The following is a 20,121-nucleotide window of genomic DNA, read 5'->3' as shown; positions in this document are numbered from 1 at the left end:
GATCCTTGAGATGGGACAACCCCTTTAAATAGAATCTCCTCAACATTGGCTTCTTACCTGATTTGCAGAGATACCAGAGGCCCTTCGACTTCTGTATACAAATCTCGATTTATGAATTGAGAAAAATTTGGACCTTGATATCCCTTAGAAATATAGAAAATAAGAATTACTAGAAATATTGTCCATCTTATGTTTTGTCCTGTATTCCTCTACTATGTTTGTTGTTGTGCCCTGTATACAGCTTCAGGCAGCTGGATCTGTTGATCCGTGCATGGTCTGGGTGTTGGATCACCACTGATCAGATACTGATGATGATGACCTATCCTGTGAAGAGGACATCAGTATCCAGTACACATGGTGTCTTCGAGATCTCTATAATGTAGTCCACAATATACACTATTGGCCACATGTGGTGACCTCCTCTTCTGGAAGACAGAAACACTAAGAAGGTTCTCACTACGGTATTTTCTGGGAACTTCTTTATGGTCCCTTTATTTGCTTATCCTAGTGATATACTGTAACCAGAATCCTTCCTTTAACATGTGCGATCTATCTTACACTTCCTATACTTACCAGTGGAAACTTGCTGAGTTTACTTTTTCCGGGGTCAGGGATAGAATTCTTCCACTGCTCTTTCAATCTAAAAGGAAGTACAACCATATTAATTTAGATTAAAGGACATTAAAGTGTATAGTGCAGAGGATAGTGCTATGTATATAATGCTCGACAGCGCAGCACAATGCTAACACCCATCTAACCATAAAAAAACTAGCATAGGTTTGCTTTGCCTCCTGTAGGATATAATAGATCAAGAAGATATGGAGGTATTCCTGGACAGAGATAATAAAATACACGTCAGCAAAAAATCCATTGAAATCAATTAAATGCATATTTGAGGCATTTGTGATGCCGATAAGTTTTTTTTTATTTAAGTCGCATCAGATTTAAAAAACTTTGTGTGAACATACCCATACATCGAAACACCCACAGGTATCAATGGACCATTGGTTTAGTGTCCCAAATAACCTACTCCGAGTGCCTGTATGTGCCTGCCATTACAAAAACAGCTTTACTTTTACCCATTTCCCACACTCCTGGGGCCTATGTAGTCCTTTACTGAGACCAGAGGAGTACACCTTGGCTTCAATGAACAACTGTGCCAGAGCAAGAAGCGAAAGGGAAGAGTTGAATGAGACTCATGAGAACTTATTTCTAGGTAAGTATAAAGATTTTTTAATAGTAGCCACAGACATAGTTAGGATAGGGCAGGCTATTTGGCATACTAAATCACCAGTCTATAAGGGGTTAATGCAACACGAGTTAAACTCTGAGTCACAAGAGAATATGGACAATGATTCTGATAAAAGTATTTGTCATGCAGTGAAGGAAGTAATGGACAATATTTCCAGCATATAAGCGGTTAGTGTTAGCCTTGGGTTCTATTCAGACTGAGTAAATATTGATCTAGTGACTGCCATATACTTATTAGGTTGTCCCAGTGATTCACAGTACTTTTTATGGGCTTATTTTAATAGGTTAGAATTAATTCTTATAACTGTTTAACCTATTCATGGCCTGAAATCAAGGGTGAGGCAGATTTTATGGTCTGATCCACTATTATATGGAAGCCATAGACGTGTGTAAATCTAACAAAATCTGCAATAGCTTGTACACCATACTATAGAGATGTCTCCACTAAGAGCATTATAACCCATAAGGCAGTGCCATACAGCATGAATGAAAATTCCATCAGGTCCGTGAGTCTGGGGCTTCCACCACACTGGATATACAGCTGTTGGAGTCATGATGACATGGTTCTCATCTTTGTAGGTTAATTTGAGTTACATGAATCCAGAATCTCTGCCTAGTTGATCGAATACCATATAAAAGTAGCCTGTCGTAACTTTTATGACTCACTATTATATAGTATTTAAACCTATAACCATGTAGTGTGGATCCAGATGGCAAAAAGAATATAATATGAATGTTATTTGTATATAATATGGATGTTAATTGTTTCATAATTGGAGAAAAAATTTCCACCTGATCACAAATCACAATCAGAAAAAATCCCCAGATCAACTTCTTGTCTGAGGTCCAGGTCTCATGGCAAGCCCCCTCCCCCAATGAATTAACCATTGCAGTATTGTATAGCAGAAATCTCTAATATCTAGAATACTAACTTACCTATTGAAGCACATAAACCATAGATACATAAAGAACAAGATTACTCCAGAAATAAAAAATGCAGAAACACCTAAGGTCACAGAACTCACAGCTGAAAGAAAAGAAAAAACATTAATTAATAAACCACATGCATAGTTAGCCTTATACTGTTTAGTTAGTACTCAGGCGAGCAGGGTTTTGTTTGACATTCTTTTGCCTGAAGTTAAGGCTGTATTTTATTTTGCTAGTTTTGTACCTGAAGTGAAGGTTTATTTATTTTGCTTTTTTTTTTCTAAATAAACCTGTTTGCACCAGATTTTGTCTCTGACTGGTTGGGTCCACACCATTGGTTCTACCGAGCTACCTTCCCCACACATCCCAGTTTTCAGCAGTGTCTGCCATTGAGAGAAACCCTGAAGACATCTACACACTTGAGTGGATAGACTGTACACATTAAGGGGGTTTTCCCAGCACCCCTGCTGATCAGTCTGTTAATGGGGCTGTGGCAAACAGGCAGAAGAAACAGCCCCATAAACTGTACAGTGGCAATGAATGGTAGTGCATCTCAGTCTCATTTGCATATATTTTCCCAGGCACTGCTGCTACTCAATGTATGAAACTGTCCCTGATTCTGGAATGCCTCATCCGCATCAATGGACCATTCGGTAGGGGTACTAGAGCATGAACACCTGCTGATTTGATATTGATGACCAACCTTAAGGATCCTAAACTTACCCTTAACATAGACCAGTTTCTAATTTCTAGCAAGGGGCAGGTCTTATCTATGAAACATTTGGTCACAGAATATTATTGTCTTCTCCCAAATACAGTTGACCATCACACTTAATATTATTGTGAATGTTATGTTACCTAATTATAATATGCATAGATAAATAAGGATGTATATAGTAGATGACTAAATATAGATATGCAGCAGCAGATAACCTCACCGTTGTCAGTTTTCCATGAATAGCTGTGACTCCAGGCACTCCAGGGCCCATTGAACCCACCATCAGGTTTAGCCCGCACCTTCGCTATGTAGTTAGTAGAACTCAAGAGCTCAGAACTTGGAATGTAATATTCGGGCAAATTACCAGAAATATTCCTCAGTAACTGGTCAGGACATTCTTCATCACCCTATAGGCATAAAGACAGTAAGGGAGGGTTCACACGGTGTAACGTGCCGCGTGATATGGCACGTAGACGCCACGTGAGCTTTTGTGGGCCGCAAAATCATGGCCGCAAAATAGCACGGTGCATACGATCCCCGCTCCCATTAAAATCAATGGGAGCGTGAACGGCCCGCAAAAGCTCACGCGGCGTCTACGTGCCACATCACGCGGCACGTTACACCGTGTGAACCCTCCCTTAGAGTAATCCTATATGTATAATGATAATGACTAGACTCATCCTACAGATACAATAATAATAATAAATCGAGTCTCATCACAAGTCCAAAGAGTCATCCTTCAGGTATAATGACAGCTAGAGTTCCCCCTAGAAGTATAAAGAGTCACCCTACATGAATAATGTCAACACCCAGAGACTTCCTACAAGTATTAGGAGACACCCTATAAGTATAAAGTGCCATACTGTATGCCCAATGACAATGGCTAAGGTCACCCTAATAGTATTAACAGACACCCTACATGTGTAATGACAATGACTAGAGTCACCCTATAAGTATTAAGAGTTACCCTACATGTATAATAGCAATAGCTTGAGCCAACCTAGAGGCATCAAGAGTCACCCTACATACCCTACATGACAATGACCGGAGTCACCCTACATGCATAATGACAATGACTTAAGTCACCCTATAAGTTTAATGATAAGAACTAGAGACACCCTACTGGTTTATAGAGTCACCCTACTGGTATGATGATAGCTTGAGCCAACCTAAAAGTATAATGTCAATAACTGGCGTAACCCTACATATATAAAGAGAACAACACCGTCAGAATCAGCAATAGAAGAGCTAGATAACGTGATAATATGTAGGATTACTTGCTTCCAGTAGCATAACTGGTATGTCAGCTTGATGGTGGAGGATGTAACCACTGGCGGACTCCATCCTAACTTGTATTTATAGTTCGAAGGATCCTTTATTTCGAGATATGTGGGAGGATCAGTCTGAACTGGAACACACAAGAATACATTGATGTTTTAGTGTAACAGTAGCTGAAATAGTAGCAGAGAACATGCTATATTCTTTATTAATTTCTATGAGCTACCGGTATATCATATACAACCAATGTAAGATATCACATTTCTATCAGCAATTTGCAATAAAATCCCAGTTTTTATAGACATGAGGCTGTCAAGAGGCTGAGATCTAATTTACTAATAATATTTCAGAAATAGCAAAACCTAATGTGACAAACCTTTTCCTACATAGATCTATATAATGCTACAGGCAGGTAAAATTATTGTCTCCATGAGATTTCTCCTCAATGTGAACATGGTCATTACCCAAACAACACTGTCGGTCCTAATAAATATCAGAATTATTCTAAATGAACAGGTGCTAACAAGCATCAATAGAGATTGTGGGCCTACAATGCGGGATTACAGACCAGTAATAGTGTTATTACCTTCACGTGGAATAGAAGAATACTGTACAATGAGTATAAATGTGAAATGGAGAGAAAAAAATAGGTGATGACACAAGAATGACAGGAAATGGAATATGCAAATAAGTCCTTAATGGAAAATGAAAATTTGCTCTAGCACCACCTTTTGAAAGGTCGCTCTAATAGATCAATGCCGGTCTTTTCTAAGAAACCTCATGGTACTTACTAGGATTAAAGCCAAACCAGAACCCATCCAAAAAGTAGAGACACAGATTTGCAGACAATTATCTTGGAGATGAGGAGTCCCTTACAAAGAGCTGTTTATGGGAAACATGCAGGTGGCTGTGGCCAACCCCCACTCAGTAGCTGATCAGTGGGGGTTCTCGATGTCTGAGCCTCACCAACCTGATATCAATTACTTATTTTTAGGATAGGTCATCAATATTTTTGGCTCAGAAATCCCATTTAACCCCTTCTTGACATCCACCGTAATAGTACAGCGGACGCCAGGTGTTTAACTATGGCGGCTGCCCAGGAGTTGGGCGGCCACCATAGCTGCCGGGTGCCTACTGTTTTACACAGTACACACCCAGCGCTAATGCCCTTGGTCAGTGCCCGGACAGATTGGGGACATTAACCCCTCCAGTGCCTCAGTCAAAGCTGACCGAGGCACTATTTTCCCGGGGGCACATGGGCGCAGCCATTTTGCCGGTGATCGCCGGCGTCTGGAGCATGCTATAGGGCCAACGTCATGTTGGAATGACAGCCAGAAGCCTTGTAAAGGCTCCCCGGCCTGTCTGCAGTGATTTTCTTTTGCAGGCTGCTCTATGCAAGTCAAAAACGAAAAACAAAAATCAAAAAATGCTGTCAACGGGAAGGGGTTAAGAAATTGTAACTGCCAAGACTTGTACCTATTTGTGACTGTATCCACAAAGCTAAGTGCTTTGTATGGTGACCAACCATACTTATAGAGTTATATGCCTACCTCTTTATTGCTCATACTGGAGTAGGGTGCCATGTTATAGCAATGGGCCACGCACAGAACTGACCTTTTTATTAGCGGGCTGGTAACTGAAATGTGTGGCATTTGTAAAGTGCATGACATTATGAGAGATTTTCTAAATATTCGGTCAGTTTGGGTAACCGGTGAAAAAGCAGAATGAGAGGTGGTGGGGTAGGAACTAGAGAGAGGGATTATTCTAGCAGATATAGGAGGCGATATGACTACAGAGTACATAAGCATATATTATATTTCACAGATCTATGACTACATACTTACCAACATCGGGCTGATAAAAACACCACTTTTCAGGTCCATCTGAATTTGCTGGGATTGTTATTAAAAATCAGGAAAATCCAGCAAATTCAGGCCTGTTGGTAAGTCTGAGTTTACAATATTATACCATATAAGTAGAATATTACTCACTGTGTTCAAAAGGTTTTAACATTCTCAGTTCCTCTTTTGGACGGATTTGAATGTGAAAAGAGCGATTTGCTTCCGTAGAGAGGATCTGGAACGTACAGCTGTACAGTACATAAGGCGTCCCAGCTTTCATTTGACTTGACAGGTTATTGCACGACTTCTCTCTGCACAAGACGAAACACATCCAATATTAAGGGGCCACAATAAAATTTACTCCAAACCAAAAAAGCAGAGGAATCATTTTATATAGACTTTTGGGATGTTTCACAGGTCTAACATGAAACTTCTAGGCCCCAACGCAGTACTAGAATTCTTATGTCTTTGTATGTGGCTCCCATCAGGCACCAAAGCCTTGGGGTCACCGCTACCTCTGCTCCCCCTATAACTACACTCCTAAATAAACATATAACTTACTCATTAGTGGCGCCATCTTTGTAGTACAACATGTAGGACGTGGAGCTCAGCTCTTTTGTCACTTCCCAGCTGCACTTCATCTTTGTGGACCCATCATATTCACAGTGCAGGTTTTGCGGGATGGCTTTGTCCTCTGAAGAAACAGCACATTACGAAAAGTTGTAAAATAATCAGATATGTTAATGTTTTTGGCTCTGTTCACATTTTCGTATGAAGCCTTTATCAGAGGATTCATCCATATATGGTGGGAAGAATAGTGCAAAAGCAACGAGGTTCATTGGGTGCAGCTGATGTCCATCGTATGATGGATCCAGAATTCAGTTTTTTCTTTTTTTCTGCTCTTCTAATGGAACAGAAAAATGGAAAAATTTACAAAAAATGTGACTAGAGCCTAAGTCTGTGTTATACTGATAGAAGCTGGTTGACATGTTATTGTCATTGTCCAGGTTCCTTCTCAGTGTTAGTACTTGGCAAAGTGGAGCAAATGTTTGGATCTGGGAATACTCTGGCAAAGGCAGCATCAGGCAACTTCACCAATATCAGGCTGATCGTGGATGTATTTTCCAAATGAGAAGAAAGCTACTGTCAAACTCCCCAGGTAGCAGGTCTCCCCTGGAACATAGGATGAGGCTTAAACTAGGGCCACATGGCAACTCCCATCATGTGACCAAAGGATTGCCATGTTGCTCTGCAAGTCCTTCACTTATGTTAGTGAATAAATTCCCATTGTAACCTTGACTGTCACAACAAAGTCAAACAATGCTTGATTCTTTTGCAACTAGAAGTCTCTGTTGCAGTACCTTCTGGGTTAAAATGTGACTCCATTGACTAAGTTCTTTGGTTGTGCAATGAAAGTTACAGCCAACGTTAGCCATATTGAAATCCAACACACCATGCTTTCTCCTGACTTCTGCCTTCTTCCTTAAAGCCCAATACACTTTAGGCTTGGTTTATATCTGTGTTTGCTTTAATGTACCATTATAGGAACAGTAAAATGAAGTTAAAGGGATTCTATCATTAAAATGACATTTTTTGTCCCTAACACGTAGGAATAGCCTTAAAAAAGGTTAGTCTTCTCCTACCTTTAGGTGTCTTCTCTGGGCCACCGTTCGGTAGAAATCCCAGTTTTCTTCGGTATGCAAATAAGTTCTCTTGCAGCACTAGGGGCGGTCCTCAGTACTCAAACAGCACTGAGGACATCCCCAATGCTGCCAAGAGAACTCTCCAGCGATGCCTCTATCTTTTTCTGGCACGCCCTCTCCCTGTGTCTTCTTCCATCCTGGGTTTCAATCTTCTAAGCCTTGGGCAGAGGAGACTGCGCATGCCCGTGACCACAAGAAAAATGGCTGCTTACACAATAATCTGAGTAAGCAGCCATTTTCTTGTGGCCAATTACACAGTAAGCTGGTGTAAGCGGCCATTGTCTTGTGGCCTGTGGGCATGCGCAATTGGCTCTGTCCGAGGCCCGAGGCCTAGAAGATTGAAACCCAGGATGGCAGAAGATACAGGGAGAGGGTGTTCCAGAAGAAGATAGAAGCATCACTGGAGAGTTCTCTCACAGCATTGGGGACGCCCCTAGTGCTGAGAGAGAACTAATTTGCATACCGAAGAAAACCGGGATTTCTACCAAACGGCGGCGTGGTGAAGACATCTAAAGGTAGCCTTGCTTAAGGCTATTCCTACGTGTTAGGGACAAAAACATGTCATTTTAATGATAGAATCCCTTTGAGGTTCGTGATGGATACATCACCAGATGACAGGCAACAACAGTGTCCATTGATTCTTGGGTCTATCAGGTTATAGTCACCGATTGATTTCAACATATACCAGTGAAGTAAAGGGAAGATAACTAGACATCTTATACGGCAACGTCTGCAGAGATTTGGTGGTTTATTAAAGACAATGACTGACATTGACGTAATGAATGGCTTTGGTTGGGGGCAGTGGATTGCTGTGATCAGTATTCAATAATTCAATACCACTCGGAATAACGCTGTGATCAGATCCCAGGGGGACTTGGGTCTCCATAGATGACAGCACTATGGGGTTATTCTTCATTTCCTTCCCTTTTGAAAATAAATGGGGAATTTTCACAATATCTTTGGTCCAAGGTACCCCCTACCCCCTCTTCTGCCTTCATACATACAAACATACTTTGATCTGGTCATGACTTCCTAAGCACATGGTGTACATACAGCCATGGCCAAAAGTTTTGAGAATGACACAAATCTTCTATTTTCACATGATCTGCTGCCCTCTGGTTTTTATGTGTGTTTGTCAGATGTTTTTATCACATACAGAAATAGAATTGCAATCATATTATGAGTAACAAAAGCTTATATTGACAGTTAGAACGAGTTAATGCAGCAAGTCAATATGTGCAGTGTTGACCCTTCTTCTTCAGGACCTCTGCAATTCTCCCTGGCATGCTCTCAATCAACTTCTGGACCAAATCCTGACTGATAGCAGTCCATTCTTGCACAATCAATGCTTGCATTTTGTCAGAATTTGTAGGTTTTTGTTTGTCCACCCGTATCTTGATGATTGACCACAAGTTCTCAATGGGATTAAGATCTGGGGAGTTTCCAGGCCATGGACCCAAAATCTCTATGTTTTGTTCCCTGAGCCATTTAGTTATCACCTTTGCTTTATGGCAAGGTGCTCCATCATGCTAGAAAAGGCATTGTTGATCACCAAACTGCTCTTGGACGGTTGGGAGAAGTTGATCTTGGAGGACATTCTGGTACCATTCTTTATTCATGGCTGTGTTTTTAGGCAAGACTGTGAGAGAGCCGATTCCCTTGGCTGAGAAACAACCCCACACATGAATGGTTTCAGGATGCTTTACAGTTGGCATGAGACAAGACTGGTGGTAGCGCTCACCTCGTCTTCTCCAAATAAGATGTTTTCCAGATATCCCAAACAATCGAAAAGGGGATTCATCAGAGAAAATGACTTTACCCCAGTCCTCAGCAGTCCACTCCCTGTACCTTTTGCAGAATATCAGTCTGTCCCTGATGTTTTTTCTGGAGAGAAGTGTCTTCTTTGCTGCCCTCCTTGAGACCAGGCCTTGCTCCAAGAGTCTCCGCCTCACAGTGCGTGCAGATGCACTCACACCTGCCTGCTGCCATTCCTGAGCAAGCTCTGCACTGCTGGTAGCCCGATCCCGCAGCTGAAACACTTTTAAGAGATGGTCCTGGCACTTGCTGGTCTTTCTTGGGGGCCCTAGAGCCTTTTTGCCAACAATGGAACCTCTCTCCTTGAAGTTCTTGATGATGCGATAGATTGTTGACTGAGGTGCAATCTTTCTAGCTGCGATACTCTTCCCTGTTAGGCCATTTTTGTGCAGTGCAATGATGACTGCACACGTTTCTTTAGAGATAACCATGGTTAACAGAACAGAAACAATGATGCCAAGCACCAGCCTCCTTTTAAAGTGTCCAATGGTGTCATTCTTATTTAATCATGACAGACTGATCTCCAGCCCTGTCCTCATCAACACCCACACCTGTGTTAATGGAGCAATCACTGAAACGATGTTAGCTGGTCCTTTTAAGGCAGGGCTGCAATGATGGTGAAATGTGTTTTGGGGGATAAAGTTCATTTTCTAGACAAATATTGACTTTGCAAGTAATTGCTGTTAAGCTGATCACTCTTTATAACATTCTAGAGTATATGCAAATTGCCATTAGGAAAACTGAAGCAGTAGACTTTGTAAAAATTAATATTTGTATCATTCTCAAAACTTTTGGCCATGACTGTACCTTATACCTACTTTACAGCTGATGCCCTTATTTAACCAAGATCTCAGTTTTAAAGGGAACCTGTCACCATAAATATGTAGTGTAATGTGCAGGAGTTGTTATAGAGCAGAGGCTGAGTGGATTGATATATCATTTTGTGGGGAAAAAAATTCAGTATGATCTATCTTTACTCTTTCTATGCTTTGCGGCAGCCATCTATTCCCGGAGACGGTTCTGCATAGTGACTGACAGCTTTCTCTGTATGTACAGTCATACGCGGTGGGCTGTCAATCATTTCTTGTACAAAGGACACAGAGGGCAGACAATGCACCTAATATAATACAAGGCATGTGTCTAATGAAGTAAACTCATACGGCCCCAGCACAGGCTGGGATATGAAACAACAGTCTTAATAAATCTCCTTGAGTATACAGCAAATATTTTCTACCATTCCCAGAAGCAGATATAACTGAGAAACTGCTGAATGGACTGCTGGTTATGACTTTCCATGTTCTCCAGACTACAATAGCTGCCATTAGAGACAATGTGGTTACTGATGGATTCCCAGCGCAGGAAGAGGAATTAGGTTTCTAGGTTAAAATTATTGGTGTGCAGCAAGTACTAAAGGCCGCTGGGGCAATTACACTAACTGCACCCCCTATGTCCATATGTCTAGCTAAAAATACCTTCTTCAGGCCTCATCCATGCTATACTCTTACTCCAGGCACTGCGGTGCAGCTGTTCTTTGTCTAGGATAGAGCGGACTCTGAATAGATAGGTGCTCCCTGGAACAAATAGCTGAGTACTGAAGCTGACTTCCGTTTTTCCCAAGATATCAAGTACAGGAGCCTCCTGAAAAGGAAAAAGTTTGAATATATATTGTGGGGAAGTTAGCTCAGTAGAAGCAGTGATGCGGACCCAAACAGCCAAGACCGGGACACAAAATATGCAGCAAACTGGCTTATTTAGAAAAAAAAAACAGAAAAATAAATAAACCTTGACTTCAGGCACAAAAGGAGCAAAACAAAATACTGCCTTAACTTCAGGCAAACACAAAACAAAATCCTGCTTGTCTGAGCCACTAGCTAAACAGGACTGATAACCTAACTATATGTGTGGCTTACTTCCAGCCACACGGACAAAACAGGAGCAATATTGTCTCACCGGACTCAGAGTTACAGGACAGAACCACACACCTCCTTTCACCTCATGGAACTGCAATGCAATGCTGGAGCTGCAGCCTTTTCTGGCCCGGTAATGAGCCAAGGATCTGAGCATTGAGTGGTTTGACCTTGGGGTGAATTTGCTGACCAGATGTCACTCCTAAAAAGATTGTCAACTGTCTTATATACTTTTCATTGGTGAATATTCTTTCTCACTATAGAATAATAACTTAAGTATCCTTGTAGATTAGGTTTAATGAAGACACAGGTCCTACAAATCCAACCGATAACCCTGCCTAGAGGAAGGCAGAAAACCCCATGGGGCTGATGCCAATTGTGCCATATCTAGGAAGAAACTTCAAACTCTTCCCAGCTTAATGGGCAGGAACAGTTCCTTCTCTAAGATCATTGCTGATGCCTTTCCTCCTTGGCATTATATTAACTCATGCCTGAATTCTCCAGACCAGAAAACTTCACAAACTTCTTTTATAGAGATAGTTACAATTGCTGATGATCAGTAAATCAAGGGTATTAGGAAGCAGTAAACAAACAAAGACACAATGCAATTTGTCATGTGTTGTTGATCACCAGATTTTTGTATATTATGTCCTAATACAGAATGTAAAACCATAGACTTCAAAGATGGTGTGCTTTGTTTATCTCATGACTGTATACTTATGCCTGATACTATTATTGTATGTATATTTGCTTTTGCTAATACTAATACAGTATCTCACCTCTATAACTGTTACTATTATACTATCTAATGTATATACTATGTATTATTGCATCTGTGCATTATGTCTTGGATAATTATTGTATTTTTGTTCTGTTTCTAATATATATATAGAGAGAGGATCTATCCTCCATGGTTGATACTTATATGTTTTACGATCATCTTATGCCCAACCCCATACCTATTTTCAGTTATATTTATACCTCCCATGACTCCGAGTCCTTTCTATAAAATGTGACTTGGTAAAGTAGAAGACTAGGATAGGAGATATCATCAGGCATCCTCCAGCGTAGAGTTACTGAATCATTCTTTAAACCGTATTTTTGGACCATTAACCCTTCTGGTGGTGACATCCGAACTGGAAAATACATGAAAAATTATTCATTGTTTATTGACATAATTTAATTGTTTGTTCCATCCTACAATGTTCAATTTTCCCAAACCAGTATACAGTAGTTTTTTTTTGTTTTTTTTTTCTTTACAAATGACAGTCCTATATGTAAGGACAGGTAAAGTATTAGGTAGAAGAGACACAAGTATTCAATGTCTAAATGGCGTGGGTTCTATTGTCAGTGCCCAACCATATGGAAGAAGAAATTACATGCAGTATGGATTTCCTAACAATTGGTGGATGCCACTAAGACTATACATTCTCTACATAAGATGATATTTTGGAGAGGATCAGCTCTGACATAGACTAGATCAGATCCCTTGTGTCCTTATTTATTGACTCCACCAGAAGACCATTTTCACCACATGGCCTTAAAGATGTGTGATTGTCCAGTTTCTTTACAATACCACTGTCAATCGCCATTTTGTACAGCTGGGTCCATTTTGATCACCCTTGGATATGTTGTGTGTTTACTTACCATTAGAGTTTGGGATTATCTGAGTACTTCTGCTGACACCTCGCTTTGGTTTGAAGGTATATGTGGTAGTCATTGAATAGACAAATGTTTCATTTATATGACAAGTCATATATAATTCTCCATCTTTTATCTCACCAGAGTCGTCTGGTTCACAGATTTTACTTTTGTTACTAAATTGGAAAAAAACAAGTGTTATGATCACACCTTATATAATCTGTCTGCTCAACAAGCTACATATGGTTGCTTTAAACTTATTTCTTGGACTATGGACAGTGATTTGAAGTTATTAATTTATCTACCCAAAATTATTTTTTGGGAAATTCCACTCAATTTTAATCATTTTAGGACAAGCCTGTTTTGACCTTTAAGACCAAGCAAATTTTTTTCAGTGTTGCAATAAAGACCAAAAATCACCATAAAACACCAAAAAACATCATCAAAAAGGATCATTCCAACCTCTTCATACAATCCGTCAAAGTCCAACCTTGTCACACTATTACTCAAAGCTGCAAAATCTCTCATACCACTCTACTGGCTACAGGAAGAAACACCACCAATACAACTGTGGATAGAAAAGTCTTTTCAAATTGCGAGATTCGAAGAAATCATTAGCTGGAGAGAGCACAAACATGACAAATATCTCAACATCTGGTCCCCATGGTGGCAATTCCACTCATCAAAATAAGACGGGCCTACCTTAGATAAATTCGTTATAAGCAGTCAAGGATACCTTTTCCATCCCCCCACCCTTACCACTTCTTCACCTTCTCCACCCCTCCCCCCCTTTTACATTTTAGTTTAGTATCTTATACCCCAGAGAAGCAAGGAAAACATCATAATCCTTCTTCATCTACAAAATAGTTGTGAATAAATAACTTCTATTAAACAAATTCTAACTTTTTGTAACATTTAATGGACACCTGATGTGTCAGTTAATCTACTTTGTAACCATTCTTTTTTTTTGTTATATGTACATGTTATGTGAACAATGTTTATATGTATATGCTGTAAAATGAAAAACTTAATAAAATCAGAATTGAAAAAAAAAAAAAAGGATCATTTACCCCAGAATGGTACCAATGAAAACTACTCCTCCTGCTGTATAAAAAAAGCCCCTTATAGCTACATTGTCTGTAAAACAAATAAGCTACAGATCTTTTCCTTAAACAATATTTTTTACTGTGATAAAGTTGAATAAAGTTGAAATGTCATTTACGCCACATGGTGAATGTCTCAAAACTTATAATACAAAAATCAATGGTGAAATTGCTATTTTATTCCATCCTCCCACAGAAAGGGTTAATAAAAATTATTCAATAGTTTTATGCATCTGATTGTAGCGTCATTCAAAAATACAACCTGTCCTGAAAAAAACAAACTATCATAGTACTACTCAAATGGATGAATTAAAAAATGATCAGTCTCAGTAGCAGATGGAGCCTTTTTATAAGCTTCACATCTACGGGGTTAAGTAACCAATAACCATATAACCAAGATCAGGATGATCACTAATGCCAGGTATTATAGTGGGAGTCTGTCCGCCTCTGGGCTCCTATGTTGATCACAGTATGTCCTCTTTGAATTATATGGTTTTACATATGAGTACAAAATAAAAAATTAGGTAAAAACAACCTCAGATGAACAACAACATATGATAAATTAGGTCAAAATGCAGAAGCAGTGCAAGTAAATTTAGGTACATCCTTTCTGCTTCCATAAAGGGTAAGTAGCAGCCAGGTTCTGATAATCAAATACCCTCTATAATTGATCATAAGCAAGTTTGACCACCTCTATAAAAGAAGTTTTGGCACTTTGCTGGTCTGGAGCATTCAAGTATGTGCTAACACAATGTGTGTTAACAAAGGAGGAAGACATCACATGTAGAATGGACATAATATATTGACAATGGCTAAACATAATGCCATGTACAAGTGAAATCTGTGCACTGTAGGGTCTCTTCTTTGTAATGATTAGAGACCAATTATATAGCAATAAAGAAAAACTCTTTTTAGTAGTGGTAAATTATTATGACAAAGTGGTCTGCAGAGGAATTACTAATCCGCTGACCTCAACGAGACATTTACAGCAGCCTGTATTCTGCCGGTGGATGGCAGACGTCATAGAGCCCTGGATTCAATATAACTTGACTTGTTTATCAGATACTATTAGCTACTGTCTAATCATTCTGTCATGGATCAAGACCATGGCTTCTTCCACAAAGCTCTAAATTGTCACGACCATCACAGTCGTACCTGCTGATATCACTCCAGTGAATTAGATTCATGGGGAGCAGTTCATGAGCTTTTGCACTTTGCTTCCATTGACACCTCCAGAGTGTATGGTAGTTGTTGACACAGGTAAGAGAATCTAGAAGTCCAGAACCTAAAATTATAAAATAAGGAAACCATAATACAACAGACTAAGTGACCACAATACCTTCCTATTATTTATATTATGTTGACGTTACTATTACACAGAAAACAACATATAATTCACAGATTGTACACTGTCCATATATCTAGAGAACCTTGTGTAGCAATAGATGAGAATCAGGACTCATTGATATTCATTTGCAAAAATTAGACATCATGTTGGTCAACTTGTGTACTTCAGGACTCCGGGAACTGCGGTTTTTACTGCAACATCTCTGACCTATATAAGCTCTCCATATGTCCTTCTAGATACATATATCTCTCCTGAAGAACCCTTGGAAGTGGGGTGAAACGCATAGAGAATGCTAGGGCTATCCTCTGAATACCCTCTTGAGGCTAGAAATATGCTGGAGATCATGTCACATTGCAGCAGTGTCTGGACTTCAATCTTCCTCTGCCCACTGTGTGATTGCTGGAGCGTCTGCAGGTTCAGTCTCTGATATAGAGCTGATGCAGTCACTCTCCACCGATATTTTCGTGAAGATCAGTTGTTTACAGCCTTCTTGTGGTATACGAAGTCTATTTCAACTCTTCAGTACTACTGTCAGAACTCCCATTGTCAGGGCCGGCGTCAGCACACGGCATAGTCGGGCAAGTGCCGGGGCCCACAAAGCCTCTGGGTGCCTCCTGGCACTTGCTCGCCCCAGCACTTGCCTGTCCCAATTTCAGCTCATCGGCGTCCATCGGAGCTGAATACATAGGCGATTAAAGCAGGAGCTGTCACAGCTCAGCTCCTGCTTTAACACTGCGGCCCGGCTTCTGCGGCGGGGGAGCGATGAAAGGTGAGTGTGTTTGTATTGTGTTAAATATTAGGGTGGAACATAATGAAGGGGGCCTATGAAAATGGGGGCAGATGAAGGGGGGGGGAGAACAGCATGACACTGGGGAAGATGAAGGGGGGGAACGGCATGACACTGGGGCAGATGAAGGAGGGGGAGAATGGCATGACACTGGGGCAGATGAAGGAGGGGGAGAATGGCATGACACTGGGGCAGATGAAGGGGGGAGAACGGCATGACACTGGGGCAGATGAAGGGGGGGAACGGCATGACACTGGGGCAGATGAAGGGGGGAGAACGGCATGACACTGGGGAAGATGAAGGGGGGGAATGGCATGACACTGGGGAAGATGAAGGAGGGGGAGAACGGCATGACACTGGGGCAGATGAAGGAGGGAGAGAACAGCATGACACTGGGGCAGATGAAGGAGGGGGAGAACGGCATGACACTGGGGCAGATGAAGGGGGGGAGAACGGCATGACACTGGGGCAGATGAAGGGGGAGAGAACGGCATGACACTGGGGCAGATGAAGGAGGGGGAAAACAGCATGACACTGGGGCAGATGAAGGGGGGAATGGCATGACACTGGGGCAGAGACGGGGGTACATGAAACTGTTGGCAGATGAAGGGGGGGAGAATGGCATGAAACTGGGGACAGAGATGGAGGGGGGACATGAAATTGGGGGCAGAGGAAGGGTGTAAATGAAACTGGGGGAGAGATGGAGGGGGGGGACATATAATTTACGGATGACTGTAGGAGGATTATACTATGAATGAGAATAGGCAGAGTCAACATAAAAGTGGGCAGGGCTAAATTTGCACATTTTGTCTCTCTTTTTACTCTTCAAAAGTTGGGAGGTATGGCATAGGTGATGCCGCGCTCCTGTGTGACGTCACTCGCTTCGTCTGCCCGCAGTGGCGGGCAGTGTCTCAACTCCCGCCTCCTCAACAAGGGGGCCCACTGAGGCTCTGTCGCACAAGGGCCCATGAAAACCTGGAGCCGGCCCTGCCCATTGTAACCAGGGGAGATTTATTTGGTTACAGATATTTGGTCTCTTGAAAGGGGACACATTATATACCCTCTCTTGTGGACTATTATTTACAAGCAAAATGAAGATTGCACATATTGATATACAATATTCCAATCCTCCTGTACCAAACATCTTCCATTGAAGTCCAGTTGGTAGGCCCCCATACACTCTTAGATTGTCAGCAACAACAATTTAAAGTAATTGTTGGCAGCTTTCATGTTTCTGTTCTTGATGAAATCAGCTACATAGACACCATTGCTATAGACAAACACTATGCTTACCTTGAATCCCTTGTAGGAATTGTAGGGTGCAGAGAAATACAAATAGCTCCAGTGTTCCCATTTTTACCTCATCCTTGAAAACATGAAAAAGGCAAGCGTTACACAACAACCTTGAATATAACTTGTGTTCCAGATAATCATAGAATCTAGTAACTCAAAAAAAGTTGTAATATAAGGCATAATTATTATTATTCCCAGTTGGCCTCATTCCCCTTCCCAATGGGTGGTCTGAGACAATGTAGAGTTCTTTCTTCTCGCAGGCACTTTAATAGTAGTAGGCAAGAGCTGGAAACTCTACTTAAAGCTGGCCATACGCTGTAGGAAGCCCAACCTCATCAACCTCTCAACGATACCTGCATGTCCTGCCAAGGGTAGATGGGAATAATCTCTAGTGGGAACAAAAGCTCTAACATGTGTAATATGTCTGACCCCTCTTTCCCCAACATTTTTGATTATAGGAGAGTCAGGAAAACTTAGATAGTTGACCGGTCCTGCAAAATTGATCGGTTTGGCCAACATTTGTCAAATGTATATGGCTGTCTTTAGGACCAAATCACTGCACTCTCTAGTACGTTACACAACATTTGGTTCTCTGTGCATAATGTTTTGATGTGAGTCTCATTGGAGTCTACTAGGTACATTACACTATTGTATAGTTCATAAAGTGTGCAGTATTTTAGAGCAATATTTTTATGTAAAGCTTCTGGATCCTATAACAGCTTTGTTGACCTTCCATCATTAGACTTGTGTACGTGACCTGAGTAATGAAAAATCAAAGTGTCCAATTTCCTGAAGGTCAGGTATCTGCAGGTAAGCTGCACTGCAAGTTTTGTCAGGCTGACTTGGCATCTAGGATAAAGTCACAGGGTTAAATCTTTTCTTCTGCTCCACATTCTTTAGACTTCACAGAAATAACAAAATGACGGTATGTGTGTATGTCTCATCCTGTGCTTAGAAATGGTACCACGAGAAAGATAACATTAGCCAGGATGGGACTTACATGTCAGGAGCCGGTGTGCACAGATCTGGCATCTACTTCATTGTTCATGTAGGTCATACCTTAAAGGCTGATTTAACACTGGCTGACTGCCAGGCTGACAAGTGCCTATACATAATATAACACACTGCATTGCACTGACCTATTGCCATAAGATAATTGATTTGATAATAGGGCAGTATAAAGGGATCTTTGGTCATGTATGCCTTTAAAGTATGATCTGTTCTAACAGTAGAATATTATGGGGACTTCTCACTATAACTTGTACCTCCTGCAGCCATCCTCTGCCTCTCCCAGGCTGTCCTCCTTTTATCCCTGCAGAATTGTGAGGGCCTCATCAAATTACAAATACTCTTATCATACAGTGTTGGCCAAAAGTATTGGCACCCCTGCAATTCTGTCAGATAATACTCGTTTTCTTCCAGAAAATGATGGCAAGCACAAACTCTTTGGTAATATTTTCATTTATTTTGCTTGCAATGAAAAAACACAAAAGAGAATGAAAAAAAAGTCAAATCATTGATCATTTTACACAAAACTCCAAAAATGGGCCGGACAAAAGTATTGGCACCCTCAGCCTAATTCTTGGTAGCACAACCTTTACACAAAATAACTGCGCACAACCGCTTCCAGTAACCATCAATGAGTTTCTTACAATGCTCTGCTAGAATTTTAGACCATTCTTCTTTGGCAAACTGCTCGAGGTCCCTGAGATGTGAAGGGGGCCTTCTCAAAACCGCCATTTTGAGATCTCTCCACAGGTGTTCTATGGGATTCAGGGCTGGACTCATTGCTGCCACTTTACAAGTCTCCAGTGCTTTCTCTCAAACCATATTCTAGTGCTTTTTGAAGTGTGTTTTGGGTCATTGTCCTGCTGGAAGACCCCTGACCTCTGAGGAGGACCCAGCTTTCTCACACTGGGCCCTACATTATGCTGCAAAATTTGTTGGTAGTCTTCAGACTTCATAATGCCATGCACACGGTCAAGCAGTCCAGTGCCAGAGGCAGAAAAGCTACTCCAAAACATCAGGGAACCTCCGCCATGTTTGACTGTAGGGACCGTGTTCTTTTCTTTGAAGGCCGCTTTTTTTCCCCTGTAAACTCTATGTTGATGCCTTTTCCCAAAAAGCTCTACTTTTGTCTCATCTGACCAGAGAACATTCTTCCAAAATGTTTTTGGCTTTCTCAGGTAAGTTTTGGCAAACTCCAGCCTGGCTTTTTTATGTCTCTGGGTAAGAAGTGGGGTCTTCCTGGGTATCCTACCATACAGTCCCGTTTCATTCAGACACCGACGGATAGTACGGGTTCACACTGTTGTACCCTCGGACTGCAGGGCAGTTTGAACTTGTTTGGATGTTAGTCAAGGTTCTTTATCCACCATCCGCACAATCTTGCGCTGAAATCTCTCATCAATTTTTCTTTTCCGTCCACATCTAGGGAGGTTAGCCACAGTGCCATGGGCTTTAAACTTCTTGATGACACTGCGCATGGTAGACACAGGAACATTCAGGT

The 20,121-nt window shown here is 41.2% G+C and overlaps 2 protein-coding genes across 2 annotated transcripts in view; one reads left to right on the top strand and one right to left on the bottom strand.

Moving 5' to 3' along the window:
- PVALB (parvalbumin) overlaps positions 1-20,121 on the top strand; it is a 166,236-nt gene that overhangs the window by 45,132 nt on the left and 100,983 nt on the right. The window lies entirely within an intron of this gene.
- CSF2RB (colony stimulating factor 2 receptor subunit beta) overlaps positions 1-20,121 on the bottom strand; it is a 35,081-nt gene that overhangs the window by 11,427 nt on the left and 3,533 nt on the right. The window contains exons 2-13 of the mRNA XM_075286819.1: positions 17,613-17,685; positions 15,340-15,469; positions 13,088-13,257; positions 12,422-12,576; positions 11,006-11,171; positions 6,577-6,709; positions 6,166-6,326; positions 4,174-4,304; positions 3,117-3,303; positions 2,188-2,278; positions 574-640; positions 58-143 (exon numbers count right to left, since the gene is read on the bottom strand). Coding sequence (XP_075142920.1) covers positions 58-143; positions 574-640; positions 2,188-2,278; positions 3,117-3,303; positions 4,174-4,304; positions 6,166-6,326; positions 6,577-6,709; positions 11,006-11,171; positions 12,422-12,576; positions 13,088-13,257; positions 15,340-15,469; positions 17,613-17,673 — 1,538 coding nt within the window. The 5' untranslated portion in view covers positions 17,674-17,685. The remainder of the gene's footprint in view (positions 1-57; positions 144-573; positions 641-2,187; positions 2,279-3,116; positions 3,304-4,173; positions 4,305-6,165; positions 6,327-6,576; positions 6,710-11,005; positions 11,172-12,421; positions 12,577-13,087; positions 13,258-15,339; positions 15,470-17,612; positions 17,686-20,121) is intronic.

Source organism: Leptodactylus fuscus, chromosome 9 (assembly GCF_031893055.1).
Source record: "Leptodactylus fuscus isolate aLepFus1 chromosome 9, aLepFus1.hap2, whole genome shotgun sequence".
Lineage (NCBI taxonomy): Eukaryota > Metazoa > Chordata > Amphibia > Anura > Leptodactylidae > Leptodactylus > Leptodactylus fuscus.
Note: the sequence above shows the minus strand (reverse complement) of the source record. Positions and strands in the feature narration are given on the sequence as shown.